Source organism: Loxodonta africana, chromosome 7 (genome assembly GCF_030014295.1).
Source record: "Loxodonta africana isolate mLoxAfr1 chromosome 7, mLoxAfr1.hap2, whole genome shotgun sequence".
NCBI lineage: Eukaryota > Metazoa > Chordata > Mammalia > Proboscidea > Elephantidae > Loxodonta > Loxodonta africana.
In genome coordinates this window covers 1,618,332-1,645,106 of record NC_087348.1, presented here as the reverse complement: position 1 = coordinate 1,645,106, position 26,775 = coordinate 1,618,332, and the positions used below count along the sequence as shown (strand labels likewise).

Below are 26,775 nucleotides of genomic sequence, written 5' to 3'. Positions count from 1 at the left end.
CCAAGGCAGACATTTTTTACTAGTTAAGCTAAACTATTGTTTGGTTTTTAAGAAGATTTCAAGTTTAAAGATTAGCTCAGGGCAGTAGTTTTGGGGATTCATCCAGCCTCCATGGCTCCAGAAAGTCTGAATTCTATGAGAATTTGGAATTTTGTTCTGCATTTTTCCTCCTTTTGATCAATATTCTTCTATAGATCCATCAAAACATTCCGTAAAGGTAGCTGCACACCATCCAGTTCTTCTGGTCTTGTGCAGTTTGCCTTCATGTTTGATGGGCATGTTTGTGGGTAGAGAGTTTCTGGTTGATTTTCTTTCAGCCCACTGAAGACATTGAAGATGTCAGACTTCCGCCATCTGGCTCCCAGCGTCACTGCTGAGAAGGCAGTGGTCAGGCGAGCTGCTTTTCCTGTGGAAGTAACCTGTACCCTTACACTCCCCCCTCCCCCCACTTCTGATGTTAATAATTTCAAACCTACAGAGAAGTTGCAAAGATGCTGCAAAGAATTCCTGTGTACCTTCACTCAGATCCTCAAATGGCAACATTTTATCGCATTTATTATTTTTTCTATGTAGGTACATATGTGTGTATATTTATATGTATGTGTGTGTATATATATATATTTTAACAGTTTGAGAGTGGCTTGCCTCTTTTTTTACCCCAGAATATTTGTGTGCATTTCCTAAAAGCAAGGGCCACATCATCACCATCACAGTCAGGAAATTAGCGTGGTTGTGGCACTATGAGCTGATCCACAGATTAGTCAAGCCTTGCCACTTGTCCCATTAATGTCCTTTATAGCAAAAGAAGAAAGTGTTTCCTTGTCCAGGAACCAACCCAGTGACACATGGTGCTCTCCAGCAGGCTGCCTCCAGTCTCCTGGATGTAGCCTACCCTCATCTTCTCTCTCTGCCAGGAGTACGGACCCTGTACTGTGCAGTGTGTCCTCAACAGGGGCTTGCTGGACGTTTCTTCACAGTTAGGCTCCCCAGCTCTGGCAGGACAGCACCTCGTAGTGGGCGGCACATGCTGTCTGTCTGTCCGTCCGTTCCTGGTGGTGGTAACTTCAGTTCCTAGGTTGAAGTGGTATCCACCAGGGTTCACTTGTTGAAAGTTATTGTTTTCCCTTTTATAATTGATAAGTATCTGTGAGGAGACACTTTGAGACTTTTGTCCCTTTGTTTTAGCAGCTGTTGGCAACTCCTGCCTGCAACAGTGGCCACTGTGTTGTTGTGCCTTCGAGCTGATTCTGGCTCATAGTAACCCTACAGGATAGCATGGAACCGCCCCATAGGGTATCCTAGGTTGTAATATTTACAGAAGTAGACTGCCACACTTTTCTCCCACAGAGCCACTGGTGGATTCGAACCGCCAGTCTCTCAGTTACCAGACGAGTGCTTAACCATGGCGCCACCAGGGCTCCTGAGTGATCGTTGTGGTGTTTGCCCATTGGTGCCTGGCATTGTCTTCTTTTTGGTTGTTTGCTGTTTTTCTGTGCTGTGTCTTAGAGTAGGTTTATTTTCATTTATCCTGCTTGGGATGGGCTTCCTAATCTGTGAATTAATATTTTGGGTAAGTTCTAGAAAATTCTCAGCTGTTGTTGCTTATGCCTCAGCCCCGTTCTTTCTTCTGTTCTTCTGTGTCTTCCATGAAATACAAGCTAGCTTTTCTCTCTGCGGATCTGCTTTTGCCCCACCCCACTCTCCCTATGGCGTTCTCTAGGATGTCTTCCGGCCTGTCCGTCGGTCTTCTCCAGTGTCTGACCTGCTCGGTAACCTGTCTGCGGACCTCTAACTTTGTGGTTTATTTCACTTATAGAGTTCCTATTTGGTTTTTCTTTATCTTGCTCTTTTTCCTTGTGATTCTTTGTCCCAGAAACCCAGTCTGTTGCTCTGTGGTGCCTCTCGCTGTCGGGATCGCCAGTCATTATGTTCCTCTGCCCCTGTGTTCACTGTCAGTGGGTCACCGGGGCTCCTCCCGGGGAAAGAGGAGGAGACCATGTCCCAGGTGCCATGGGCCTTGTGCCGCACGGCCCCCACCAAGCCAGAGAGCTGGCTCAGCCCGAGGACCAGGCCCACCAGGAAGCCTTCCTTTCAACTCCACGGAACCTGCTGGGTTGGAGAGCTTTGGGAAATGCAGTCACAGCAGAGCTCTGGAGGCCGGAAGTGGCCCAGGGAAGCAGCCCCGGTGCCACGAAGGCAGACGGTGGCTACAGGCTCCGGGGTGCTGGGGTAGTAGTTGTGGAAGGAGATATTTGGGAAGACCTTTTTCCTCCAGTGACACCTGGAACAGCACTGTCTCGAGCAGAGCCTACAGTGATAGACTGCGTTGGCTGGCTTTTCAGAGCGCCCTGGTGCACTGTATGCGCCTCTGCCATCCTGCTCTCCAGCCTGGCCATTTGCTGACCCCGCGGGGCTGCTGCCCAGGACCACGCGGACTAGCCCTTCCCACGTGGAACGCAGCTCCAGAAGGCATGTCACACTTGTGCCCAGAACGCGCCGTTGTCTGGGCCCACCCGTGTGTCAGTAGACCCCTCCAGTAGACACTGTGGGGAGCCACCACTCGGTCTGCAGATTGCTTAGCTCCACGCCTGGCGCCAGGGTCCCCACTGAAGGGCCTGAGACAGCGGCCATTTGTGCTGGAGCTGCCTTTGAAACCTGTGATCCGGAGTGGCAGTGAGAGGCTCATGTCATAACGTGACCCTGAACCCACAGAGCAGGGCTGCGTCTGTGTGTGTGTGTGAGTGCGTGTGTCTGAGATGACCTGTACTCACCGTGCACCCATGTGTGTGTGAGAGACGACCTGCATGTGTGTGAGACGACCTGAGTGTGTGTGAGTGTGTGTGTCTGAGATGACCTGTACTCAATGTGCACCCGTGTGTGTGTGAGACGACCTGCATGTGTGTGAGACCTGAGTGTGTGAGTGTGAATGTGTCTGAGATGACCTATACTCACTGTGTACCCCGTGTGTGTGTGATGACCTGCATGTGTGTGAGACGACCTGAGTGTGTGTGTGTGTGTCTGAGATGACCTGTACTCACTGTGCACCTGTGTGTGTGTGAGAGACGACCTGCATGTTTGTGAGATGACGAGTGTGTGAGTGTGAATGTGTCTGAGATGACCTGCATGTGCTGTGCATACTGTGTGTGTGTCAGGGTGAGTGTACGTGTGTCTGAGATGACCTGCATGTGCTGTGCACTGATTGTTCCTGTCCTGTGCTTGTTCATAAGAAATGAAAGATTGCTCATCCCCCATACTAGTGGGTCTAGCTTACAGTGCGTGGAACACACTGCGAAGTCACATTTTGAAAATAAGAAGAAAACCCACCTGTGGAAAGGGAAGGAGAGATCCCTTAAAATGCAGAAAAACTCAGGCTTACTACCTCTGAATTGCTTCGTGACAGAAGAGGAAGTTGTGCCTGTAAAGGCAGAGACAGGTTTAAGGATGATGGGAGTAGAGCCTGCTGAGCACTGACTGGGAGTTTCTGTGTGTGTGAGGTGTGTACAATGTGGGATGTGCATGGGCTGTGTGCTGTGTGGGGTGTGCACAGTGTGTGCAGCATGCGGTGTATATGGTGTGTGTACACAGTGTGTATGCGGTGTGTGTATGTTGTGTGTGCAGTGTACATGGCATATGCTATGTGTGTGTGGGGTGTTGGCGTGTGCGGTGTGTGAGCAGTTTGTGTGATGTGTATGGTGAGTGTGTGGTGCATGAGGAGGGCAGAAGCGCGAGAGGCCCTGCCGTGCTGCGTTGGGGTGGTCTGGCCTCAGGCTGCTGCCCTCCCCGCAGTCTTCCCCAGGCACCCCTGGCAGGGCTCTCCCTCAGTGGGGTAAGGGTGCTGGGGCATGGGCGTGTCCTTCTGCCCTCTGTCTCTGGGCCTGGCTGTGCTGTCTGTCCCTCCTCCCAGAGCCTCTGGAAGCCGCCACTTCTTGCTTTCTGGGAAGGGGCCTCGGGACCACCTGGCAGGTCCAGGGTGACTGAGGAGCTGGTGGGTCTAGGCAGAGGCACTCTGACGGCACGGCACTTCTTGCAGGTTGCTCCATCCAGGAGCCTGAGTGCAGACAAACGAGCTCAGACTGCTTCAGGACAGGAAGCTCTTGCCTGCTGTCCCTGCGTGTGTTGGAGTCCTTCGCCAAAGTGTCCGCGTCACCCACCTGGATGTTGACACCTGGAAAGTCACTGGGGCCTGGGGGGTGCTGTGGGGGCATGACCAAGGGTGAGCTGGGCAGAGCGCAGCAGTAGCCTCGGCCAGTCCTCCTCCTGTCTCTGGGGGACACCCAAGCCCCCACATGCCACATGGCCGTGACCTCTGGATCCACAGCAGCCACTCCCCGTCCTGCTGAGGGTGCAGGAGACATGCTTGGGAAGGAACTCCCCTATATGTGTCATGTGCCCATTGGCCCTTGACTCATCTGGAGGGACGGAGGACCAGATTGAAGCATATTAGTCAGGAACGGGTCGGGTAGGAAGGAGTCTTTGTTTCCACTCTCAGAGAAAGACTTTTTCTTACCGGGGATACACGGAAAGCCTTTTACAGGAGTTACCTGCAGGGATTTAAACAAGCAGGAGAGTCATACTCTTCCTCTTTCTCTGAGACATCTAGGAGCGACTTGCTAAGAAGTATCTCCAGGGCTCCTTCTGCACCCTCCGGAGCAGTTGGAGAGCTCACGCTGGCTCCCCTCACCTCCCCTCCCAACGTGTCCCGTTGCCTGGACCAAGGCCTTGTGTGCTTGGCCCTGTCTAGGCCTCACTGCCCACTCCAGTGCTACCTGCATGGCTCATCTTTGGTTCAGATGCCAGGTGTCCAAAATGAGCTCCTGTGTTCTCTGGCCTTTTCCTCTCGGTGAGTGCCACCATGCCAGTCTGGCTGCACAGCCATGGCCGCAAGTCCTGATGGATGCCTTCTGGCCCTCCAGCACGATGTTGGTTAGCCCAACTCGTTCCTGCTGGTCACACATGCGATCCTCCCAGGCTACAGTGGCTCCTGACGGCCCACTGCTCCCGCTGCCTCCCCAGAGCACGCTTGCACAGGCAGATGGCCCTGTCTGTCCCTGTGCATCATGCCCAAGGGGCTCTGTGTCACCTTCAAGGCCCATTCCAGCCTGGCCTGGTGAGGCAGCTGTGGTGACCAAAGCCGAGGGGGTGGACAGTGAAGAGAGCAGCCAGAGTCCCCAGGAGCTGGCGGCAGAGATGAGGAGGGTCCCCCGAGCGGTGGGAAGGTGAGGGTGCCCGCACAGCGGCCACAGGTGTCCCTGCCTGTAACACCGCAGCAGGGGAAACGCTCTCAGATTTCAGCACGTGGAAGTCAAGGGCGGTGGCCTTCGTGAGAGCTGTTTCTGTGGTGTGGTGTGGTGGGTGGAGGGGTGGTGTACGTTTGAACCCCGATGGAAGGTGTGGAAGAGGAGCCATGGGCGATGACAAAGCTTTCCAGAAGGTTGGCTCTAAAGAGTAGAGGAGACAGTCGTGGGGGTGGGGAGGTGGTTTCTGGATCAGTGCTCCAGCCAGGAAGACCTGGTGTGGGGCAGCCCTGTCCCATGGCCCCAGCCCTGTCAGATGCCCCCAGCCCAGTCGCACAGACACCTGGCTTACTGGGGAGTCCTCTGCCCTTCAGCTGGCTCTCCGCATTTTGTCCTTAGACTTGTAGATCAACCTGGGAAGTGGTCCCCCGGAGGTGTGGGTGCCATGTCCGTCCTGGAGAGGTTCTCATGGGCTGGTGTTTTCTTTCCTGTTTTTGTGTAATGTTTTTCTTCATTGTGTGAAAGGAGTCTGTAGCTGTAAAGTATGTTCCGATGAGAACAGCGAAGAATGAGACCACAGCCTCACTTTCTCTCCCGGCCCCTCCCGGGGGTGTGCGCCCCACCTTTGCTGCTCCTATGCACCTGGACACCCAGCATCTTTTCTTGCAGTTTCATTTCTTTCTTTCTTTGAAACAAAAACGAGGTTATTCCATCATCTGGATCTTGCTGAAATGAACTGTGGACCTCTTTCTGGGGGCGCGTGGTCGAGGGACTACACCTTCTTTCCTGCCGGGGCTGAAGGTCACATAGTTCTGTTTCCCCACACCCTCCTTCGGTTGCTGTTACATGTTTCCACTTTGTGGTTAGCTGTCATGAACAGTGTCACAGTGCCTGTCTTGACACATCTCTGTCTAAGTTCTTGTCCTACTGTTTCTGGAGGATGGACCTTGGGAGGGGACCCTGCTTGTCCTTGGGAGGGGACCCTGCCTGTCCTTAGGAGGGAACCCAGCTTATCCTTGGGAGAGGACCCTGCCTGCCCCCCAGCAGTGGGTGCTACATTTTGTCAGGCTTTCTTATCGCCTTCCTCAGGGACACGGTCCCCTTCCTGCCTGCAGGGCATCGGGTGAGCAGGATTCCATCCTCCTTTGCACTTCCTTGTTCACTAGGGGCTGAGCACTTGTAGCCTTATCACCATTTATGAGTTCTTTTCCGTGGTCCGTGTAGTGCAGTCTCTGTGCTGTGCGTTTGATTCAGTGGTCATTGCTGAGAAGGGGCTCAGATGGGCGGCCTGCAATGGAGCCTGGCAGGGCTTCTGGGAGCGGGGGTCTGAGGCCCTCTAGGACTTGGAAGGGCAGACGGGCGGCCTGCAGTGGAGCCTGGCCGGACTTCTGGGAGCGGGGGTCTGAGGCCCTCTAGGACTTGGAAGGGCAGACGGGCGGCCTGCAGTGGAGCCTGGCCGGGCTTCTGGGAGCGGGGGTCTGAGGCCCTCTAGGACTTGGAAGGGCCCTTCCTTGTTCTTTCTCTGTTTCTGGCATTGAAACAACTGAGCGGAGAAGTGTCTGTGGAGCCTTTGCCCACCAGGGGGAGCTGCTGCTCCCGGCCGGAGGTGCTGACCACAGCAGGCTGTGTGGCTACGTGACTAGCTGACCGCTTCTGAAATGAGCCGTTACAGTTGTAAGAGACAGAACCCCTGGTGGTTAGGAGGGCAGACACTGGGCCTGGCCTCTGGGTGGGAGTCTCTTAGTGTAAGGCCCCCTCTGTGAACCGGCAGAGCAGTGGCACCACCTGGGGCCAAAGCAAGGGTGATGGGTCTGTCTGAGGGGATGGGGGCAGCACTGGGCTCAAGGGAACACAGTGGGAGTGGCTCACTGGGGGCAAGCCCAGAGCCTGGTGGGGAGGGGGTCTGCCCAGGCCACAGCAGGACCCCTCACGTGTCTGCGCAGCATGCCCATGTGACTGCAGCTGTGGCTCCAAGGGAAGTGCCGGCCAGGGCTACTCCTGTCCTGTGTACCCTGTGAAGCAGTGGGCTGGGTGCTGCCCAGCAGCCTGTGAGAGAACTCGGGGCCCAAAGGTGAAAGGAGGCTCTTCCTTGCTTCACTGAGTCACTTTGGCTATTTTTCTAGAGATACCCTCCCATGTCACCATTGCATTTGAGGGGCTTCAGGCAGCCTGTGACCACCTGTCGGGTGGTGCCACTGGGGATTGTGCCCTGTGTGCACCGTGGGGTCCAGTGGAAGCATGCCACGTGTGCGCTGTGGGGTCCAGTGGGAACGTGCCCCGCGTGCACGGTGGGGTACAGCAGGAGTGTGCCCTTTATGCCCATGGCGTTCAGAGGAGGTGTGCCCTGTGTGTGCTATGGGGTTCCATCCAGCCTCTGAGCTCTGGGCAGCAGGCGTCTGCCCCTGCTGGCTCTGTGCCCAGATGGCGATGCCAGTGTTTGAGTACCTTTCTCCAGGTGCACAGAACAGGGGCCTGCGTTTTGCTACGTGGTTGACCTCAAGTGAAGTGTTCTCTTTATGGAAACAGCAACTGTGTTGAAGTCTGTGTCCACCATGACACTCTGTGCCTGGCCTGCTGTGAACAACACTGTCGAGCTCTCCGCTGGCGTTGGGGGGGTTATAATTTCACAAGGAGGTGGTGTTCCATCAGCCTTTCTGTGAGGGCGTGTGCACACCTGTCCCTGTGTGTCCCAGCCCGGGTTGTGCCCTGCCCTCACATGCAAAGTTGAAGCATTGCATGCCATCAAGGCTGGGGACCATGACCTAGAGTCCAGACCTGTGGGGTGACAGGCTTGTGCCCCTTTGCTCCTGGTCTGAGCAGATCTCCATGGAAACAGGGGCATCAGCTCTGAAGCCTTGGGCCAGAATTTGGGGTGTGGTCCATAGCCATTCACTGACTCTCAGGGTTGGGTCAGGGCCACAGACTTTTTGGACTGGATTGGCAAGAGATGTTGGGGATTGGGCCTGGGGGTGAGCGTTGAAGGGCGGGCTTGCCCGGAGGCATTTCCCTCCTCAGGACACGTGGCCTCTGGAGACTCAGGCCAGGCTACACCCAACTGCAGCATGTCCTGCCCACCTGGCTGGGGAAGGACCCACTTCCCTGAGCCCACCGAGCTGTGACAGGACACCCCATGACAGAGACATGGGGTCACGCTTGGGCTGCATGTGATGAGTCCTGCGTGTGACCAAGTGAGGGTGTTGGGGCGTAGGACCGGCACCAGGCCGAGTGTTTGTAGCTCAGGTTCCCCGACATCAGGGCACGCCTCCTTTGGCCTGTTGTGGCAGATTGAGGTAGAGAAGGATCGAGGACCTCAGTCAGTCATCGTGTCTGAGGGGCCCTCAGGAAGGGGATGCTCAGGGGAGGGAGGGAAGCAGAGGCTGCCCACTCGGCTCAAGTTGGCCCCCAGTTCTTCCTGCCTCCCTAAAACTGCTGAGAGTGGGCTTCTAGCTAAACTCGACTCACTGCCGTCGAGTCGATTCCGACTCATAGCGACCCTGTAGGACATAGTAGAACTGCCCCATAGAGTTTCCAAGGAGCACCTGGTAGATTCGAATGGAAATTCTGTATCTCTGCACTCTCTGCAGCCCCACCGTGATGAGAACTCTGAGGGGATTTGGGGAAGGTAGAAACCCACAGGAGCAAAGAGTGGGAGAGGAGATAGCAGCTAAACCGTGTTGGAGGCTGGGATGAGACTCCAAAAAGCTAAAATCTGAGCCCAAGGGGCCGGGCACCAGGGAGCCTCCGACAGCTCCAGAGCTGAGGGAGCTCAGGATGGCAGACTTAGTTGGGGGACTCCCTCAGCATCCCGTCTGACTGAGTCTAGAGATTTATCCTCCAGAGAGGGTGAGTCACAGGGTGCTAGACAGGGAACACCGGACACAGTGGAGGTGAGGAGCCATCATGCAAATGAAGGACAGTCGATACCCACTGCGCTAGGCTCCACAGCCACAGTCCCACCCACTTGGATCCTGCCACCCTCGTCCCTGGTAGTAGATCTGCGCCTAGCAGAAGAACCACGATCCTTCTCTAGGAAGGAGACCAGGAGGCACCGGCATTGGGGAGGGGCTATCCCATCACTCCCTCCCATAGAACCAGATCCCCCAGTGGCGCCCTCCCCAAGACCCCACCTGTGCACAGAGAACAGCCTGTGAGTGCTGGTTGTTGTTGGGTACCATTGAGTCGGTTCAGGCTCACAGGGACCCCATGTGATGGCACAGAACTCCCACACAGGGTTTTCTTGGCTGTCATCTCTGTGGGAGCAAATTGCCAGGTCGTTTCTCTTACAGAGCCAATGGGTGGGTTCGAACCACCGACCTGTTGTTTAGCAGCTGAGTGCTTAATGGTTTGTACTACCAGGGCTCCTTAGCGCCCCACTCACATGTCCATGAACAGCCATGGTTCCCCCGGTGTTTGTGGAAGCCTTCACAGGAAACACAGGGACCAAAGCAAATGAAGGAAGAAGCACCCCCCAACCTACCCCAACATGAGATAGCTCTCATCTGTCTCCTCAGAGACACAGCCTGTATAGCAGCCATGAAAAGTAAGGGCGGATGGCTCCAAAAGAGAGCTGACCAGAGAACTAGTAGAAATTAAAAATGTGCTGACAGAAATGGAAAGCTCAGTAGAAGGGTTGAAGATAAAGTTGAGGGCCTTTCCCAGAAAGTTGAGCAGAAGTCATGGGTGGGCTGTAGGAGTACAGAGATTTGCTGGACAGGATGGGGGGTGGGGGGCCGGTTTGCGGGTGGCATGCAGGCTCCAGAGACAGAGCAGGAAACAGAGGGAGGGGTCCTTAAAGAATGCAGATGTTTTCTGGAATCACAGGAAATGGGTTTTCAGATTAGGTAGACTCACCCAGAGCCCAACACAGTGAATGACAAAAGACCCATAGCAGGGAGCACGACTGAGGTTTCAGAACACCAGGGACAAAAGGAGTATTCCCAAACTTCCAGAGAGAAAACACGCAAAACGCCAACGCCCTGGTCACCTCCTCTTTCCAGCAGCTGACACACAGACTCCAGCCTGGAAGCTAGGGAGTGGACTCAAGGTGCTGCCGCCAAGTCTTCCAGGGGAGACCCGGTGTCAGCCCAGCCTCCCTCACAATCAGGTTCTGAAAAATAAATGACTTCCCGCCCCCTTTCAGGATGCTTCCAAGGAGACTCAGTGCAAAGAGAGATGAACGGGGTGGGAGGAAGAACCCCAGGAGAGCGGGTCTGATGGCAGCTGGTCACAGTTGCTACCCATCAGAGGGCAGGAGCAGGCTCTGGGGTCCTTGTGCTAACGGGAGCACCTTACACCCTCAGGTGGGACACTGGTGGTGATAGCGATGGGCTCGGAGAGGGCCAAGCACAGGTCGGGCTGGCTGGGGGAGGACTGTGTGTGCACGCCTGCGCGTGTGTTTGCACTTGTGTGTGTGCGTTTGCACACATGTGTGCTTATGTGTACATATGCGTGTGCTTTTGTGTACCTGCATGTGTAAATGTGCGTGCGTGCGTACATGTGTCGTGCAAGGAAGAGGATCAGGCTTCCTCTTTCTGAGTGGGCAGTCAGCGGTGCTGGCTGGCCTCCCTAGAGGAATCTGAGGAATGAGCCAGCAGTTCATGCTCTGGGCTTCCCATTTGTGTCCTCTCACCTTCGGGAGACACGGGTGCTCACCCCGGCCACACAGTCCCTAAAAGAGAAAGAGGAATTTCCAGTGGAGCAGAATGTGTGCTGTGAAGATGTGCCATCCTGTGGGCCTCTCACTGTGGGAATGTGTCCTGGAGCCTATGGGCCTCCCCTCCACATGCGACCTCCCGTGTGCTAACCCAGCCTCCCAGCCGCCTGCACAGGACAGCCAGGAGCAGACAGGCCCTAGCAGACAGCCTGGGTCCTCTGTGGCCACATGCCCGTGTCTGTGGCAGGATACTGCGGGGTGGGTCAGGCTCGGACCCCGCTGTGCCAACAGGTGGACTGTGAGTTCTGACCCTCAGTTCTGTCTTACCGTGTGGCCCAGTGTGGTCTTCTTTTTTGAAATTGTGTGTGTGTGTGTGCGCGTGTGTGCACAGAATCAGGGTTGTTACACTCAGGCAAGGCATTCTCAGGGTCTGTACTTCCCCAGGGGTCACCCCGAGCTCTCCCCCAAACAGCCACAAGTGGGAGAGTGTGGGGACCAGAGCTGCCTCATGGGAGTGAGGGTGGGACTGACCTCTCTGGGGTTTCTTGATGGAAAACCATTCTGCCCCGGCAGGGCCTCTCACCTGTGGCACTCTTTGAAGTGATGTCCCTCCTGGTGCAGGGTCACCTCCCCCTCCTCTATCCCTCCTGGTGCAGTGTCACCTCCCCCTGCTCTATACCTCCTGGTGCAGTGTCACCTTCCCTGCTCTATCCCTCCTGGTGCAGTGTCACCTCCCCCTGCTCTATACTTCCTGGTGCAGTGTCACCTCCCCCTGCTCTTTCCCTCCTGGGGCAGTGCCACCTCTCCCTGCTCTGTCCCTCCTGGTGCAGTGTCACCTCCCCCTGCTCTGTCCCTCCTGGTGCAGTGTCACCTCCCCCTGCTCTGTCCCTCCTGGTGCAGTGTCACCTCCCCCTGCTCTGTCCCCCCTGGATGTCTGGTGTTTTGAAAGGAGCACTAACCCCTGTCTCTGGGTACTGCAGACAGTGGGAGTGGGCTTTCACCAGGCACCCCTGGGGGGGCGGGCACTGGGACTGGCCAGGTTCGTGGTTCCACTGGCCTGGGGGTTCTATGGGGCAGCCTGGGCCGTCCAACCAGCTGCTCCCTCAGAGAGGCTTCCTTGGGGCTGCCTATTCCTCCCTGTGCGCGGCCCTGGACTCGGGCCTTTGAGACTCAGCCTGGTCTAAATTCTGCAGCAGGGTTTTTATACCAGCTGGGGAGGGTAGAGCGACTTGGCAGGCCCACAGTCACCCTTTTCTTCAGCAGCGGGAGCCTGCATCCGCCTCAGTTACCTCATGCTGGCTGCAGAGGCTGGAGGGAGGCAGTTCTTACCTGGCTCTGCCAGGAGGGGTGGGCGGGCACTCAGTGGCTTGTTTGTTGTTTGTTTGTTTGAACCCTGCTTTTGGGCTGTTGGTTTTTAAACCACCAGGTCTCTAGCTTCCCTTTGGCTCTGCTGGGTGCCAGATGCCCCTTGGCCTGTCCCTTGGCCTCTTTCCTGCCTGGGCAGGCCCTTCTGTCCCTGGGGCAGAAGTAGGAGCCTGGCAGGCCCTGTAGGCCTCAGGGAGGGAGTGTCCCTGCTGGCCAGCTCAGGCCTGGCACTGCTGGATGCCCTCTTCCTGCTGCAGCTGTGGCCAGTGGTCAGACGGGATGACTAGGCACTGCCCACAGCCCTTCCAGGCCCGATGCTAATGTGGAACGCAGTAGCTTGGTGGCATGGAGGGGCTGTCCTCTGCCTTCCACATATTGCTGAGAGCCCACTAGCTGGCCATGCCCCCCCACTCCCCACGGCCCCAGCCCATCCTTACTGTTCTCGGTTCTCTAGGCATCCTCGCCCAGCTCCTCCCGTGCTGTGGCTGCAGGCTGTTGGGGTGTTCTGTCCAAGTCTTGCTCCCACGTGGCCCCCATCTGCCCACACGAAGGCTTTGCTGGGCTCCTGTCAGCCTCCTGGCTACATGTTAGGACGGATGCTGAATGAGCACGGGCCACCAAGGGGCCATCTGCAGGGAACAAAGGCTCCACCGGTGACCGACCTGGCTGAGCGGGGCCAGGTGCGTCGCCAGGACTGGCCCTGTGCCAGGGCAGTAGCAGAGTGCCCGCTTAGGACCCTACTCTCTTCGTGCCGGTGGGGCTGGGCCACTCTGTCTGTTCCCTTAGGCTTGTGTGTGTAGAGAGAAGTAATAAGTGAGGGCCATCAGCAGCTGGACACTCCCCCTGACCACTCCTCTGGAGTTTGTTTTACGTGTTTGTGTGTGTCCGTCCGCCCATACACGTATATGTGGTGACAGCCCTGTGTCAGGTGATGAAGGAACTTGGGGAGCGGCAGGGGTTTGTGCGCTTCTTTTCCTCTCAGTCTCCTAGGTTTGAAATGGGTATGAAAGCCCTGCATGATTATCTGGCAGGCTTGGGCGGACCCAGTGGGATGTAAGCACCAGGCACTCTGCGTGGCACCCTGGGCTCCTGCGGCCCAGCTCTGTGCGTGCTGTTACAGAGACAAACGGGTCCTGGCTGTCTGCCTCCAGGGCTTTGTGGGCCAGGAGGCTGGAGCTCCCCTGGTAACTCCAGCATTTCCAGAGGCCTTCCTTCTAGGCCTGAAGAGCCCTCTGCAGCCAGTGCCCTGAGAGGAACAGTCTGCTGCGCCTGCCTGCCTTCAGTTGTGGGGGCAGGGTTCAAGGAGTGCAGGGGGCTGCCTGGGGCCCTCAAGCTCCCTGGGTCCTCCACCGGCCAGGCTGGGGCCTGCCCAGAGGACTCTCTGAACTGGCTCCTGGCTGGTGCCCAGCCTCTAGGCCGTGAACTGCCCTCCTGCTAGGGGCCATTGAGCCAGGTGGCAAGCTGTGCATGTTTGTTTCTGTAGGGCACATTTCCTCAAGAGAAGACGTACAAGGGAAACGACTGCTTTAAGTAGAAATTAAAGGTTTTGTTTTTTCTGTTTTATTTTTTCTGCAGTGGGGCTGCGCTTTAGAGTAAGGTGACCTGGGGTTTGAATCCTAGGACCTCTCTGAATCTCTGGGGGTCCCATGCAAGGATGGGCTGGGGGTGTGGGCGGGGGGTGGGGCAGCTTGGTGTCCCCCCATGGGCTTCCTGCTTCCTGGCTCTGTGTGGTTTTGGGGAGGATAGGCAGTAAGCAGGACATAGGGGACCTTCACCTGCTGCCCCCATCCTCTCCTTTAGGGTGCAAGGGTCTGCTCCACAGGGAGCCGCTGGGACTGGGTTCATAAGTGAGATCAGTAACCTCCCGTCTACCGGGGGCTGTAGGGCCAGCAGGGAGCCCTGTGCTGAGTGAACATGATCCCGGGGCAGGGGGCCTCACTGTGTGGGCAGAGCCTCAGCTGGAGTTGTGCTGGAGCCTGTTGTGAGCAGTTCCTCGGCAGGCACTCACAGAGGGCACCGAGAGAGGAGCGAGTGTGTGGTCCAGGCAAGCACAGGGAGGACTGCCCTCCAGCCTGCCAGTCTGCCCAGGAAAGCCTCCTGAAGTCCCACACCCCACCCCCCCGAGCCCTTTCCTCAGGGGCAGCGGGCCAGTGGTTCCTTTCTCCCCAGCCGCTGCTGGCCCCTGCCCAGAGGCACCTCCTTCCCTGCGCACAGGCCCCTGAGAAGGGGGAGGGGTGCGATTCCCAGCCAGGAGGGCCCAGTGACAATAGTCATCCTGGATTTCCTTCTGAGAGTCCTCTCCCCAGGCTTGAGGCTTATGAGGAATGGCTCCTATGTCCTGACCTCCTGACCAGGCGTGCTCCCTGACCAGGTGCATACCCTGACCAGGTGTGTTCCCTGACCAGGTACACACCCTGATGAGGTACGCACCCTGACCAGGTGTGCCCCCTGACCAGGTACATGTGCCCTCGCTGTAGCTGCTCCTCTCCTCCCAGGTGTAGACAGGGAGCAGCAAGGCTAGCCATACCAACACTGACTATGAAACAAGGGCTACTGGGTGTTCTCACTGGCATTGTTTGAGGACCTGGGGACTTTGTGTTGGTGATGACAGCATTTGGGGCTGTTTTACCCCCCATTTGCACTCGGGCCTGGCTGCATCTAGCCTAGGAATGTGGTCCCATTGTGGGGCTCCCTCAGCCAAGCAGGCATTTTGTCGAGGGGGTGCTTGTGTTCTCAGGGGCTGGACACTCTGGAGGCTGTCACCACAGTGAAGTCACACCTGTACCTGACTCAGTGGCCAAATGATGACAGTGCACACACTTGAGTGCAGCTTGCTGGGCCCTTATGTCTGGCAACTGTTGGCTATGGGCACAGTCACACGGAAGCCCAGTAACGCGGGGAGCTGAGCCTGTACCTGAGGAAGGGGTTCTCGGGGCATCTGAGCCAGCTGGTGTCAGGGCTCTCACCTGGGGGGGTACGCACATGGCTACACATAAGCACCAATACCACTGCTGCCCTCCCGGGGAACAAGCTGCCACGAGCTGGCAGGGCAGCTGTGCTTCCACAGCTAACCATGTTGGGTGTGTGCTGGCCAATGGAGCGCCCCTCAAACGTCAGAGTTGACAAGTTTCTAGAGCCTTGGGGGGCAGCACTAAATCAAAGAGCAGGAGAGCAAGCAGTGCCCTGTAGCGATGTGTCGTCACCAAGGCAGGAGGCAGGCGTGCAGAAAGTTGAAGACCAGTTTCTCATTGCCATTTAAAAACATGTATCTTAAATATGGCATCTTAAATAGTTAAATCCCCCTTGCCTAGCAGTTTCCTGGAATTTTAAATTATTACAGCCATCAGTAATTGTTACGGTGTAAACTTTCTTTTTAAAAATAGACACGTAACATGAAAAGTTCTCATTTCCTGTGTTTTGTTGGGAAAACCAATGTTGTCGGGTCTCCAGCGCGTTAATATTTAGTTGGAAGATGGCTGACTTTGTAATCCCAATCCCCACCTTGCATGTTCTCATGTGTACACAGAGACACCCACCCTGTTGAGAGCCAGAAGCTCTGGGGATGAAGGAGAAAACAACAGTGATGTTTGCTTAGGATAAATATAGGTAAATATGTTGTAAAGAATGTATTTATAAATATTTACAAAATTCCTGAGGGCTTGTTGCTATCCTCAGGAGCCCTGGAAGCTCTGAGCAGGGTGGTAGGTGAAGCGTCTGGCTTGGCTTGCTTCTCCGTCATAGGAAGCATTCAGTCAGCATTTGTGAACACCAGGTGCAACATGTCTAGCAGCCCTGCTCATACTGAGGTCTGTCCACCGTGGGCCGTTTCCACCTACGTGACTCGGAAGAATGTCTCTGTGGTTGCGCTCAGGGCCGTTGCTCCTGAGTTTGAGTTTTAGCTCTGCCATTTCCCAGCTGCCCCATTTCTTGGGTGGGGAAAGGAGGGATTTCATGCCTTTTGCACAGGGTCTGTGGAGGTAACACGGGAGGTAACCTTCAGCTCACACCTCCTGGGAGCCCGTCAGAGCTCCCCAGCAGCACCCACAGGAAAGGACATACAAGGGTGAGCCCTTGTTTAGCTCTCTGATCTATCCTGAATTAATTTGTGTATGGTGTGAGATAGGGGTTGAGTTTTGTTATTTTGTTTTTTCCTTTTCCCAGCACCATTTATTGAAAAGACTCCTTTCCCCCAGTTCGTAGTTTCCTTAGAATTTTGTATACACACAGTCATGCTGTTTGTCAAACAAGGCAGCCTTTTCTTTTTCCATATTTATGTCTTGTCTTTTTTTTTCCTCATTTGCACTGGCTAAGACATCCAGTACAATACTAAGCAGAAGCAGTGAGAATAAACATTCTTGCCTTGTTCTTGATCTTCAGCTGAAAATGTTCAGTCTTTCAGCTACGTGTTTGATGTTAGTTACAGATTTTTCTGTAGGTGCCCTTTATCTGTGGAGGATGTTCCCTTCTATTCCTAGTTTGCTGAGACTATATTATACATGGGTGCCGAATTAGTTTGATGAGACTTTATATTATACATGGGTGTCGAATTAGTTTGCTGAGACTATATTATACATGGGTGTTGGATTAGTTTTCTGAGACTATATTATACTTGGGTGTCAGATTAGTTTTCTGAGACTCTATATTATACATGGGTGTTGGATTAGTTTGCTGAGACTCTATATTATACATGGGTGTTGGATTAGTTTTTTGAGACTCTGCATTATAAATCGGTATTCAGTTTAGCCATGTGCTTTTTCTGTATCTAATTGAGATGATCATATAATTTTTTTCCCCCTGTATTCTGTTGATGTGGTGAATTACATTGACTGATTTTCAAATGTTAGCTAAGCTTAAATTCCTGGAATGAACCTCTTCTGGATATGATGTATTATCCTTTTTATTTATTATAAGCCACCACGTGTTTGTTGGTTTGTTGTACTATGGTAGCTTGTGTGTTGCTGTGAAACTTGAAGCTATACTGCTAGTATTTCATATACTAGCAGGGTCACCCGTGGTGGACAGGTTTCAGTGGAGCTTCTAGACTAGGACTAGGAAGAAGGACCCGGCAGCCTACTTCTGAAACAGTTGGCCTGTGAAAACCTTACGAATAGAAGCGGAACATTGTCTGATATAGTGCTGGAAGATGAGCCCCTCAGGTTGGAAGGCACTCAAAAGATGACTGGGGAAGAGCTGTCTCCTCAGAGTAGAGTAGACCTTAATGGCATGGATGGAGTCAAGCTTTCATTTGCCAACGTGGAACAACTCACAGTGAGAAGAAACAGCTCTAAACTATAATCGGAACATGGAATGTAGGAAATATGAATCTAGGAAAATTGGAAGTTGTCAAAATGAAATGGAATGCATAAAGATCAATATCCTAGGTATCAGTGAGTTGAAATGGATTGGTATTGGCTGTTTGAATCAGACAATCATATGATCTACTATGCTGGGAATGACAAATTGAAGAGAAACGGTGTCGTATTCATTGTCAAAAAGAACATTTCAAGATCTATCCTGAAGTACGGTGCTGTCAGTGATAGGATAATATCTGTAAGCCTACAAGGAAGACCATTTAATATGATTATTATTCAAATTTACACACCAACCACTAAGGCCAAAGATGAAGAAATTGAAGATTTTCACCAACTTCTGCAGTCTGAAATTGATCAAACATGTGCAGTCAAGATGCAGAGATAATTGCTGGAGATTGGAATGCGAAAGTAGGAAACAAAGAAGGATCTGTATTTGGGAGATATGGCCATGGTGATAGAAACTACATGCATGATAGAATTTTGCAAGACCAACTGCTTATTCATTTCAAATGTCTTTATTCAGCAATGTAAACAGCAACTGTACATGTGAACCTCACCAGATGGAAAACACAGGAATCAAATCAGCTACAGCTCTGGAAAGAGACAGTGGAAAAACTCAGTATCATCCGTCAGAACAAAGCCAGGGGCCACCTGCAGAACAGAGCATCATTTGCTCAAGTCCACGAGGACCAAAATACGACCTTAAGTTTATCCCATCTGAATTTGGAGACCATCTCAAGGGTAGATTTGTTGCACTGAACACTGATGACTGAAGACCTGACAAGTTGTGGAATGATATCAGGGACATCATTCATATAGAAAGCAAGAGGTCATTAAAAAGAAAGGATAGACCAAAATGGATGTCAGAAGAGACTCTGAAAGTTGTTCCTGAATGTCAAGTAGTGAAAATGAAAGGAAGAAATGATGAAGTAAAAGAGCTGAACAGAAGATTTCAAAGAGCTACTTGAGAAGACGAAGTATTATAATGAAATGTGCAAAGAACGGGAGTTAGAAAACCAAAAGGGAAGAACACACTAGGCATTTCTCAAGCTGAAAGAACTGAAGAAAAATTCAAACCTCAAGTTGCAATACTGAAGGATTCTGTGGGCAAAATATTGAACAATGCAGGAAGCATCAAAAGAAGATGGAAGAAATACACAGAGTCACTGTACCAAAAAGAATTGATTAATGTTCAGCCATTTCAGGAGTTAGCGTATGATCAAGAATTGATGGTATTGAAGGAAGAAGTCCAAACTGCACTGAAGGCACTGGCACAAAAAGAAGGCTCCAGGAATTGACAGGATCCCAACTGAGATGTTTCAACAAACCAATGCAGTGCCAGAGGTGCTCACTCGCCTATGCCTGGAGATTTGGAAGACATCTGCCTGGCCAACCGACTGGAAAAGATCCATATTTGTGCCCGTTCCAAAGAAATGTGATCCAACAGAATGCATAAATTATCGAACATATCATTATTATCACAGGCAAGTAAAATTTTGATGAAAATTATTCAAAAGTGGTTGCAGCAGTACATCGATAGGGAACTGCCAAAAATTCAAGCCAGATTCAGAAGAGGACATGGAATGAGAGTTATCATTGCTGATAGATGGATCTTGACTGAAAGCAGAGAATACCAGAAGGATGTTTACCTGTGTTTTAATGACTGTGCAAAGATATTCGACCGTGTGGATCATAACAAATTATGGATAACATTGAGAAGAGTGGGAATTCCAGAACACTTCATTGTGCTCATAAAGAACCTGTACATAGACCAAGGGGCAGTTGTTTGGACAGAACAAGGTGATACTGCATGGCTTAAAGTTAGGAATGGTGTGCGTCAGGGTTGTATCCTTTCACCATGCCTATTCAATCCGTATGCTGAGCACATAAGCTGAGAAGCTGGACTATATGAAGAAGAACAGGGCATCAGGATTGGAGGAAGACTCTTAACAGTCTGCAATATGCAGATGACATAACGTTGCTTGCGGAAAGCAAAGAGAACCTGAAGCACTTACTGATGAAGATCAAGGAATACAACCTTTCAGTATGGATCACACGTCAACATGAATCAAAAATCCTCACAACTGGACCAATAAGCAACATCATGATAAATGGAGAAACAGTCGAAGTTGTCAAATATTTCATTTTACTTGGATCCACAATCAATGCCCATGGAAACAACAGTCAAGAAATCCAATGGTTTATTGCATTGGAGACCTCTTTAAAGTACTGAAAAACAAAGATGTCACTTTGAGGACTAAGGTGTGCCTGACCTAAGCTGTGATGTGTTCAGTCACCTCATATGCATGTGAAAGCTGGTCAGTGAATAAGGAAGACTGAAGAATTGATGGCTTTGAATTATAGTATTGGCGAAGGATATTGAATATACTGTGGACGGCCAGAAGAATAAACAAGTCTGTCTTGGAAGAAGTACAGCCAGAGTGCTCCTTGGAAGTCATGGTGGCAAGACTTCTATCACGTACTTTGGACATGTTATCAGAAGGGACCAGTCCCCAGAGAAGGACTCATGTTTGGTAAGGTATAGGGTCAGCAAAAAAGAAGACCTTCAACAAGATGGATTGACACAGTAGCTGTAGTAATGGCCTCAGATACAGCAACGAGATTGTGAGGATGACGCAGGACTGGGCGGTATTTTTTTCTGTTGTACATGAGGTCGCTGTGATGGGAACCGACTCTGACGGCACCTAACAGCAACAACAACATAGATTTGAATTGCAAGTATTTTGTTATGGATTTTTGCATCTATGTTCATAAAGGATGTTAGTCTATAAATTTTCTTTTTAGTTAGTATCCCTGTCTTATTTTGGCATTAGGGCTCTGCTAGCCACCTGGAATTAGTTGGAAAATGCTTCTTTCTCTATTTTCTGAAAGAAATGTGTAAGGTTGGTACTTTATCTTTCTTTTATATATTTAAAAAAAGAAAAAGTTGCCTTCGAATCGATTCTGACTCATAGCAACCCTATAGGACAGACTAGAACTGCCCCAAAGGGTTTCCAAGGAGCAGCTGGTGGATTCAAATTGCTCACCTTTTGGTGAGCAGCCAATCTCTTAACCACTGTGCCACCAGGGCTCCCGTTCTTATGTATCTGATAGAATTCACCTGTAAAGCTACCTGCATGTGGCATTTTCTTGTAGGAAGGTTTTTAATTATAAATTCAGTTTATTGGCAGATAGGGGCTATTCATATTTTCTCTTTATTCTAAGAAGGTCAGCTTTGGTAACTTGTGTTTTTCAAAGAACTTGTCTACCTCATCTAAATTTTCTGTTGGCATATAGTTTTCGTTATAGCCCTGTGTTATCCTCTCAATGTCTGTAGGATCTTAGTTTTGTGTCCCCTCTGTCATCTCTGATATTGGTCATTTTATGTCTTTCCGTCTTCCCTGCCCATCAGTCTAATCTAGCTGTGGAATTTGTCAATTTTCCTGACCTTTTCAGAGCTAACTTTGTGATGAATTTTTCTTTATTATTTACCCATTTCTATTTCATTGATTTCCGTTTTTTATTTTCTTCCTTCTACTTAATTCAGGTTTGATATGCACCCCTTTTTTCTAGCGTTTTAAGATGGAAGTATAGCTCATTGATTTTAAATCTTCTCTGACAATATAAACATTTATAGATATAAATTTCCCTCTCTGAGCTTTGCTTTACCTGCATCCCACAAATTTTGATAAGTTATGTTTTTATTTTCACCTTTTCTTTGCTTGGTTTCATCTTTTGTTAAGGCTATCCCATAAAACTTTCATTTCAGATACTGTATTTTTTAAGTTCTAGAATTTTCTGTTCTTTTTTGTAGTTTCCATGTCTTTTTTGAGGGTACTAATCTTGTTGCTCATTGTGGCCATCTTTTCCTGGAAATCCTTTCATATATTTATAGCAGTTGTTTTAAAGTCCTTGACAGTCACTTCCAGCATCTCTGTCATCTCTGGGTCTGTTTCTGTTGACTCTTAGAGTTTTGTGGGTTATGGGTTACATTTTTCTGCTTCTTCACACATCAAGCTTGTTTTTTTTTTTTTTGGTATGCCAGATACTGTGGAGACCATGTTGTTGAAATTCTCAGTGTTGTTGTCCTCCTTTAAAGAGCACTGTTCGTTCTGGCAGAAGGTGGATTTACTGTTGGTTCGGTGGGTTGGTTTAAGCTTTAGTGGGGCAGGTCTAGGGAAACCCTAGCTCTGGGGCTGCAGTAGCCCTACTCCCCCGGCATGGCTTTTGTGGAGTGTTCCTGAATGTCCCACGGCTCTCCGCCCTGACAGTTGGAGTGCCCATGTCCTCTTGTCTTACGTAGCCTCCAGAATTTCCCTTCAGCTCGCGGCTCCTGTGTAGCTCCTCTTTGCCAGGTTGTGTGGCAATTCACTCTGCACATGCTCAGCTCGGTGGCCGGCATGAGTGAATCCATGGTCGTGTTGCAGGTTTTTTTTTCTGTGCAGCTCCATCCTTTTGGGTACCTTGCCTGCACGCTTCTGCAGTCAGCAGCCCTGGGCGTCCACTTTGGCTTCCTCTGCTTAGGAAGACCACGGTGCTCTGGGTGCATCTCCCCATCCGGCACCGCGGTCTGGAAGGCCAGGGCAGTGCTGATCGCTCATACGCCCCCCTTAGGTCCCGCCCAGCGTCTGAGAGCAGTTGCTCAAGCCTTTTGGCCAGTTCATAGGTGTAGATGGTGGTTCTGTCGTGAGCTGAAGTGGAAATCTCTTTGTTCCGTTTTTACCAAAGAAAGTTCCTCCTTTGTCACGTCTGTTTCTCCACTGAGCTTGTTGTGCTCCTTCGAGTCCAGACTTCGTTTCAATAACAGTTTATCTGTTATATCTTATTCCATTTTGTGTTCTTTTGCCTCTCTATTCAAAGCTTTTCTTAAATCACTTTATTCCTGAGATTTTTTAATTCTTCTTTATCAGGTTGGTTTTCACCTCTTTTATGCACGTGTCTTTCTGGAGTTGTTGTCACTGGAGTGTTCTCTTTCTTCTCTTCTCTTGTAGTAACTCCTTAAGGGATTCCGCCATGCTTGCTCTCAAGTGAAGTGAGTTTCCCTGCACCCTTTGGAGGGATGCTGGTTGGGGATCACTGTGCTGACTTCGCAGCTCTGGAGTACCTCGGTTGTTTTCACAAAGCGATGAAAAGATAGGTGGCCCCTCCATGCTTCTGACTGTTGGCATGGGAGTTTACGGATAAGCTGGGGGAGGAGACTGGAACCATCTATGTGGCAGTGAGACACTAGCCTGATATCGATACAGACGATTACATATGGAAAATTTATAAATACGTGTATATCATGGGGTTAGTGTACACACGTATCACCTTGCCCTGTCAGCTGAGAGGACCTAGAAGCAGTGACACTCCAGTGGCAACGAGCACACCCAGCGCCCAGGTCTTGATCTCTGCACTGTTCTCCAGTAAAGGAACCAGGGCACCTTGAAGAAATAGCTGTACTGGGGGCTGGGGCAGGAAACTCACAAGAGGAGCCTGGAACCTCGTGAAATGTGAGAATGCAAGAAAGTGCAAAGAAAGAGACAGCGAAAGACAGACAGACAAACAGCAGACAGACATAAAACCCCCAAACAAACCCCACAATGATGGGATATGTCAAAGGGACACAGGAGCCAGTTGAAAGAGCCCCCAGTGGCCAAAACTGGGACAATTTGATTAACAAAATACATGATGTAGTACTGGGTTATAACCCAAAGTATAAAATGAATGTCTGAGAACCCATACTGACATAAACAAATGTTTGAATAAATAAATACTCAAGGGAGAAGAGACAAATCTCCCCTGCAGAAGGATCCCAGGTCATTTATATGGATAATCCACCCTAAGGAGGGGGAGGGCAAGTCCTCAGTCCTCGAGTCTGGGCTGCACAGAGTGACTTCCAAAGAGGCCAGTGGATAAGGGTGGGGGTAACTTTATGGTGGAGAAGCCTGGCAGACACTCCCTCAGCCAGGTGATCAAGGTGAGCACCCACAGTGAGGTTATGTGGTTGGCCTGTGCCCTTCACATGTGATGAGAGGACATTTACCTCTGGGGTCATCCTCCAGCACACCCGTAACTTCAGTCTAACCGTGAGAAAAGGTTCAGACCAACCCTACTGCAGGCAGAGTCTGCAAGATACCTGACCCCTTCTCAGCACAGTCAGGAGCATCAAAAACAAGGAGAATTCAAGCAGCCATCCGAGCCCAGAGGAGCCGAAGGAGACACGACAACTAGATGTGACGTGGTGTGCTGGGTGGGTCCCGAGATCCGACTAGATGTGACGTGGTGTGCTGGGTGGGTCCCGAGATCCGACTAGATGTGACGTGGTGTGCTGGGTGGGTCCCGAGATCTGACTAGATGTGACGTGGTGTGCTGGGTGGGTCCCGAGATCCAACTAGATGTGACGTGGTGTGCTGGGTGGGTCCCGAGATCTGTGCTGCTGTCAGAAGAGCGGGGCAGGGCTTGCCGTGTCTCAGGGCACAGTGCCTGGTGCTGTTTTAGCTGCAGAGTATTCTAAGAATAGTGCTCAGTGGCTGTGTTGGTAGGGCCTTATTTTAGCGTGAGAAATCATTTTCTGTAAACGTAACTCAGTGATGAAGGAGGCCTCGCTACCTTCCTTGTTCCCTCGGCGTGCTTGCATAGACAGGATGGAGGCCCTGATCTTAGATGGCTGCTCTGTGGGCCCCACAGCCCTGCCCACGCCTGTGTGTTGTGGAGCACCTGGCAGGTCGGCTCTCCACCTGTTCGCACCCAAGGCCGTTGACTCCTGCCTGAGTCTCTTGGCACCTGTGTGGTGGGAGGGCTGAGCAGAGCCACCCGGGGTGGGTGTGCTCTTGTCAGAAGTGCTAGGCTGCAGCCCCATCCTGGCTTACCCAACCTATCTTACCCACTGGTCTCTGCCGGCTGGTGGCCACACACGTGTCCACCCAGGCCAGGCCCTCAGGACAGGAAGCTCCAGGGTGGACACCACCTTCCCGATACCTGCATCCCTTCTGGCCAGCGGTTAGCACCTTGTCTGGGCCCAGAGCCCTTTCCAAGCCTGGATGGGTTCCTCTGACTTCAGAGATCACGTATTGAATGTCGTGGGGTGTGAAAAGGTGTCCTGGGAAGCACCTACTTGGAAGTCAGGCCCATTGTCTGTCTCCTGTGACTGCTTGCTCTGCGTGTGTGCACCTGTAAGATGGACACCCTGCTGTGGGGGATGAGCAGAGCACTTGGGGTGTTTTGTCGCCCCCTCCCCACCCCCTCTCACTTCTCTGCTGGTCATTCTTGCCCACCGTGCTGCCGGGATCTGGGTTCTATGCCTGCAGCATCAACAGGGGCAGCAGGCACACCCCCACGACATAGATGCATGAGGCGCCTGGTCCAGTGGTGTCCGATGGTGACTGGCACATAGGGGAGCTCACCCCAGGTCAACAGCTCCTGCAAACAGTGGGGTCAGAGCTGGGCAGGATGAGGGGCACTGTCCTGACTGTCGGTGCTTCCTGCTCCTGTGCGCTCAGCTGCAGAGAAGACCCCCTGCCACCCTCGAGAGCCGGTGTCCTGGGCTTGCACAAGAGCCTCACACAGACTTGAGTGCATTGTCACTTCACCATCGGCATGGCTGGGCCCCCTGGAACCGCGATGGACTTTGTGGTGGGTGTGAACTCTGGGAGGTGCAGGCCCTGAAGAAAGGCTGAGGGACTGAGTGCAGACATAGTCGCCGGTTTCCCCGGGGCCTGCCTTGAGCAGTGCATCCATCTCCTCACCCACCAGCCTGTCCTCTTCACAGAGCTTCCCTGTCCTCGCTGGAGCCTGCATCAGGGGCTGCTGTGCTCAGAGGGCCTTGGTGGGCTCAGCCAGCACCCTCCCGGTGCTGGCTGGCTAGGGCTTGCAGCCAGCTCTATCCTCCCACCCACCTGGCCTGAAAGGCTGGCTGGGACACGCCCTTATTTCAACAGCCCAGCCCTGCCTCCTGCTGAGGAAGGCACAGCTGTCCGTGTGCCCTCAGCCAGAGCCCCTCCCTCTGCCATGTCCTCATTGGCTGGGGGCAGAGGGAGGGGATGGCCCAGCACTGGGGCCACTTGTCAGCTCCGCAGGGGGGGAGCCAGAGCGACTGGCTCCAGTGTCCCGTCCCCCACTCCCAGCCCCACAGTCTCCTGACCATGCTTGGCGACCACGGGACTCTGCCTGCAGACCGAGGTCTGTACAGCCCTGCCCCCAAAACAGGACTCAGCTGCAAAATGGTCCTCCGGGCCGTCGGCAAAGTTCTCAGGTACCAGCCCCCTGACCTGCGAGTTGGAGGGGCGGGGGTGGGGCAGGGCTCCTTTGGCTCTTGTCCCTCTCCCCAGGCAGTCAGTCTGGGGGCATTGACTGTGTTGCCCGAGGCCCAGTAGCTAGCTGGTGGCTAAGCAGTGCCAGGCCCTGGTGGACCTCCGGCAGGATAGGGAGGCGGCAGCTGTGTGTGCCCCAGCCTGGCCGGCATCTCGTTCCCCGTGTTCCCTGTTCCCAGAGAGCCCGTGGATTTCATCCAGAGCTGGACTGTGGGCAGCTGCTCAGTGGGCAGCTTCATACACATGGGGGCGGCGGGGTAGAGGGACAAGCTGAAGACTGAGCCCTGAATGAGTGACTGTCCTGCTTTTTGGAGCTACCTGATCCCTTGACCATGGGGTTCTGTCCTGCCCCCCGCCTCCAAGCCCACTGGTCTGCTCTTCAACACCAGGTGTATCCAGCTGTTGTCACTGGTCAGTGGCTGCTTGTCTCCAGGGGTCCAGGCGTCCTTGAGAGAAGCAGGCTGGGCACCTCAGTGTCTGCTCGCAGAGAAGCCCTTTCTAGAAGTTTCCTTGCCCCTTATTCTCACCTGCTACCAGGTCCCTCCCTCCTGCGACCCCTGTGTACAAAAACAGGGACTCACAGAAACTCACTTTGGAGAGTTGGCAAGCTTGTGAGAGCGTGTAACTGTGCAGTGTGTGTGCACGTGTCAGTGAGTTTGTGATTGCGTGGGTGTGTATGTGGGTATACGTATGCATGTGTGAGAGTCTTGAGGGTATGAGTGTTTACATTAGTGTGTTAGTATTGTGTGAGTAGGCATTCAAGTATGCACCTGTGTATGTGGTACTATGTGTGTGGGTATGTGTCTGTTAGTGTGTGTGCATGTGTGTCTCTGTATGAGTGTATGTTTGAGTGCATGTGTGTACACGTGTGAGTGTGAATGTGTGTGTGCACGTGTCTGAGTATCTGTGAGTGCATGTGT

At 52.4% G+C, this 26,775-nt stretch overlaps 1 protein-coding gene across 3 annotated transcripts in view; it reads left to right on the top strand.

Moving 5' to 3' along the window:
* MOB2 (MOB kinase activator 2) overlaps positions 1 to 26,775 on the top strand; it is a 59,610-nt gene that overhangs the window by 21,503 nt on the left and 11,332 nt on the right. The window contains exon 1 of one of the 3 annotated variants that reach the window (XM_064287560.1): positions 15,875 to 25,797. The exons of the other annotated variants lie outside the window; for them this stretch is intronic. Coding sequence (XP_064143630.1) covers positions 25,586 to 25,797 — 212 coding nt within the window. The 5' untranslated portion in view covers positions 15,875 to 25,585. Of the gene's footprint in view, positions 1 to 15,874; positions 25,798 to 26,775 lie in introns of those variants that run through there. 3 annotated transcript variants of the gene reach the window in all.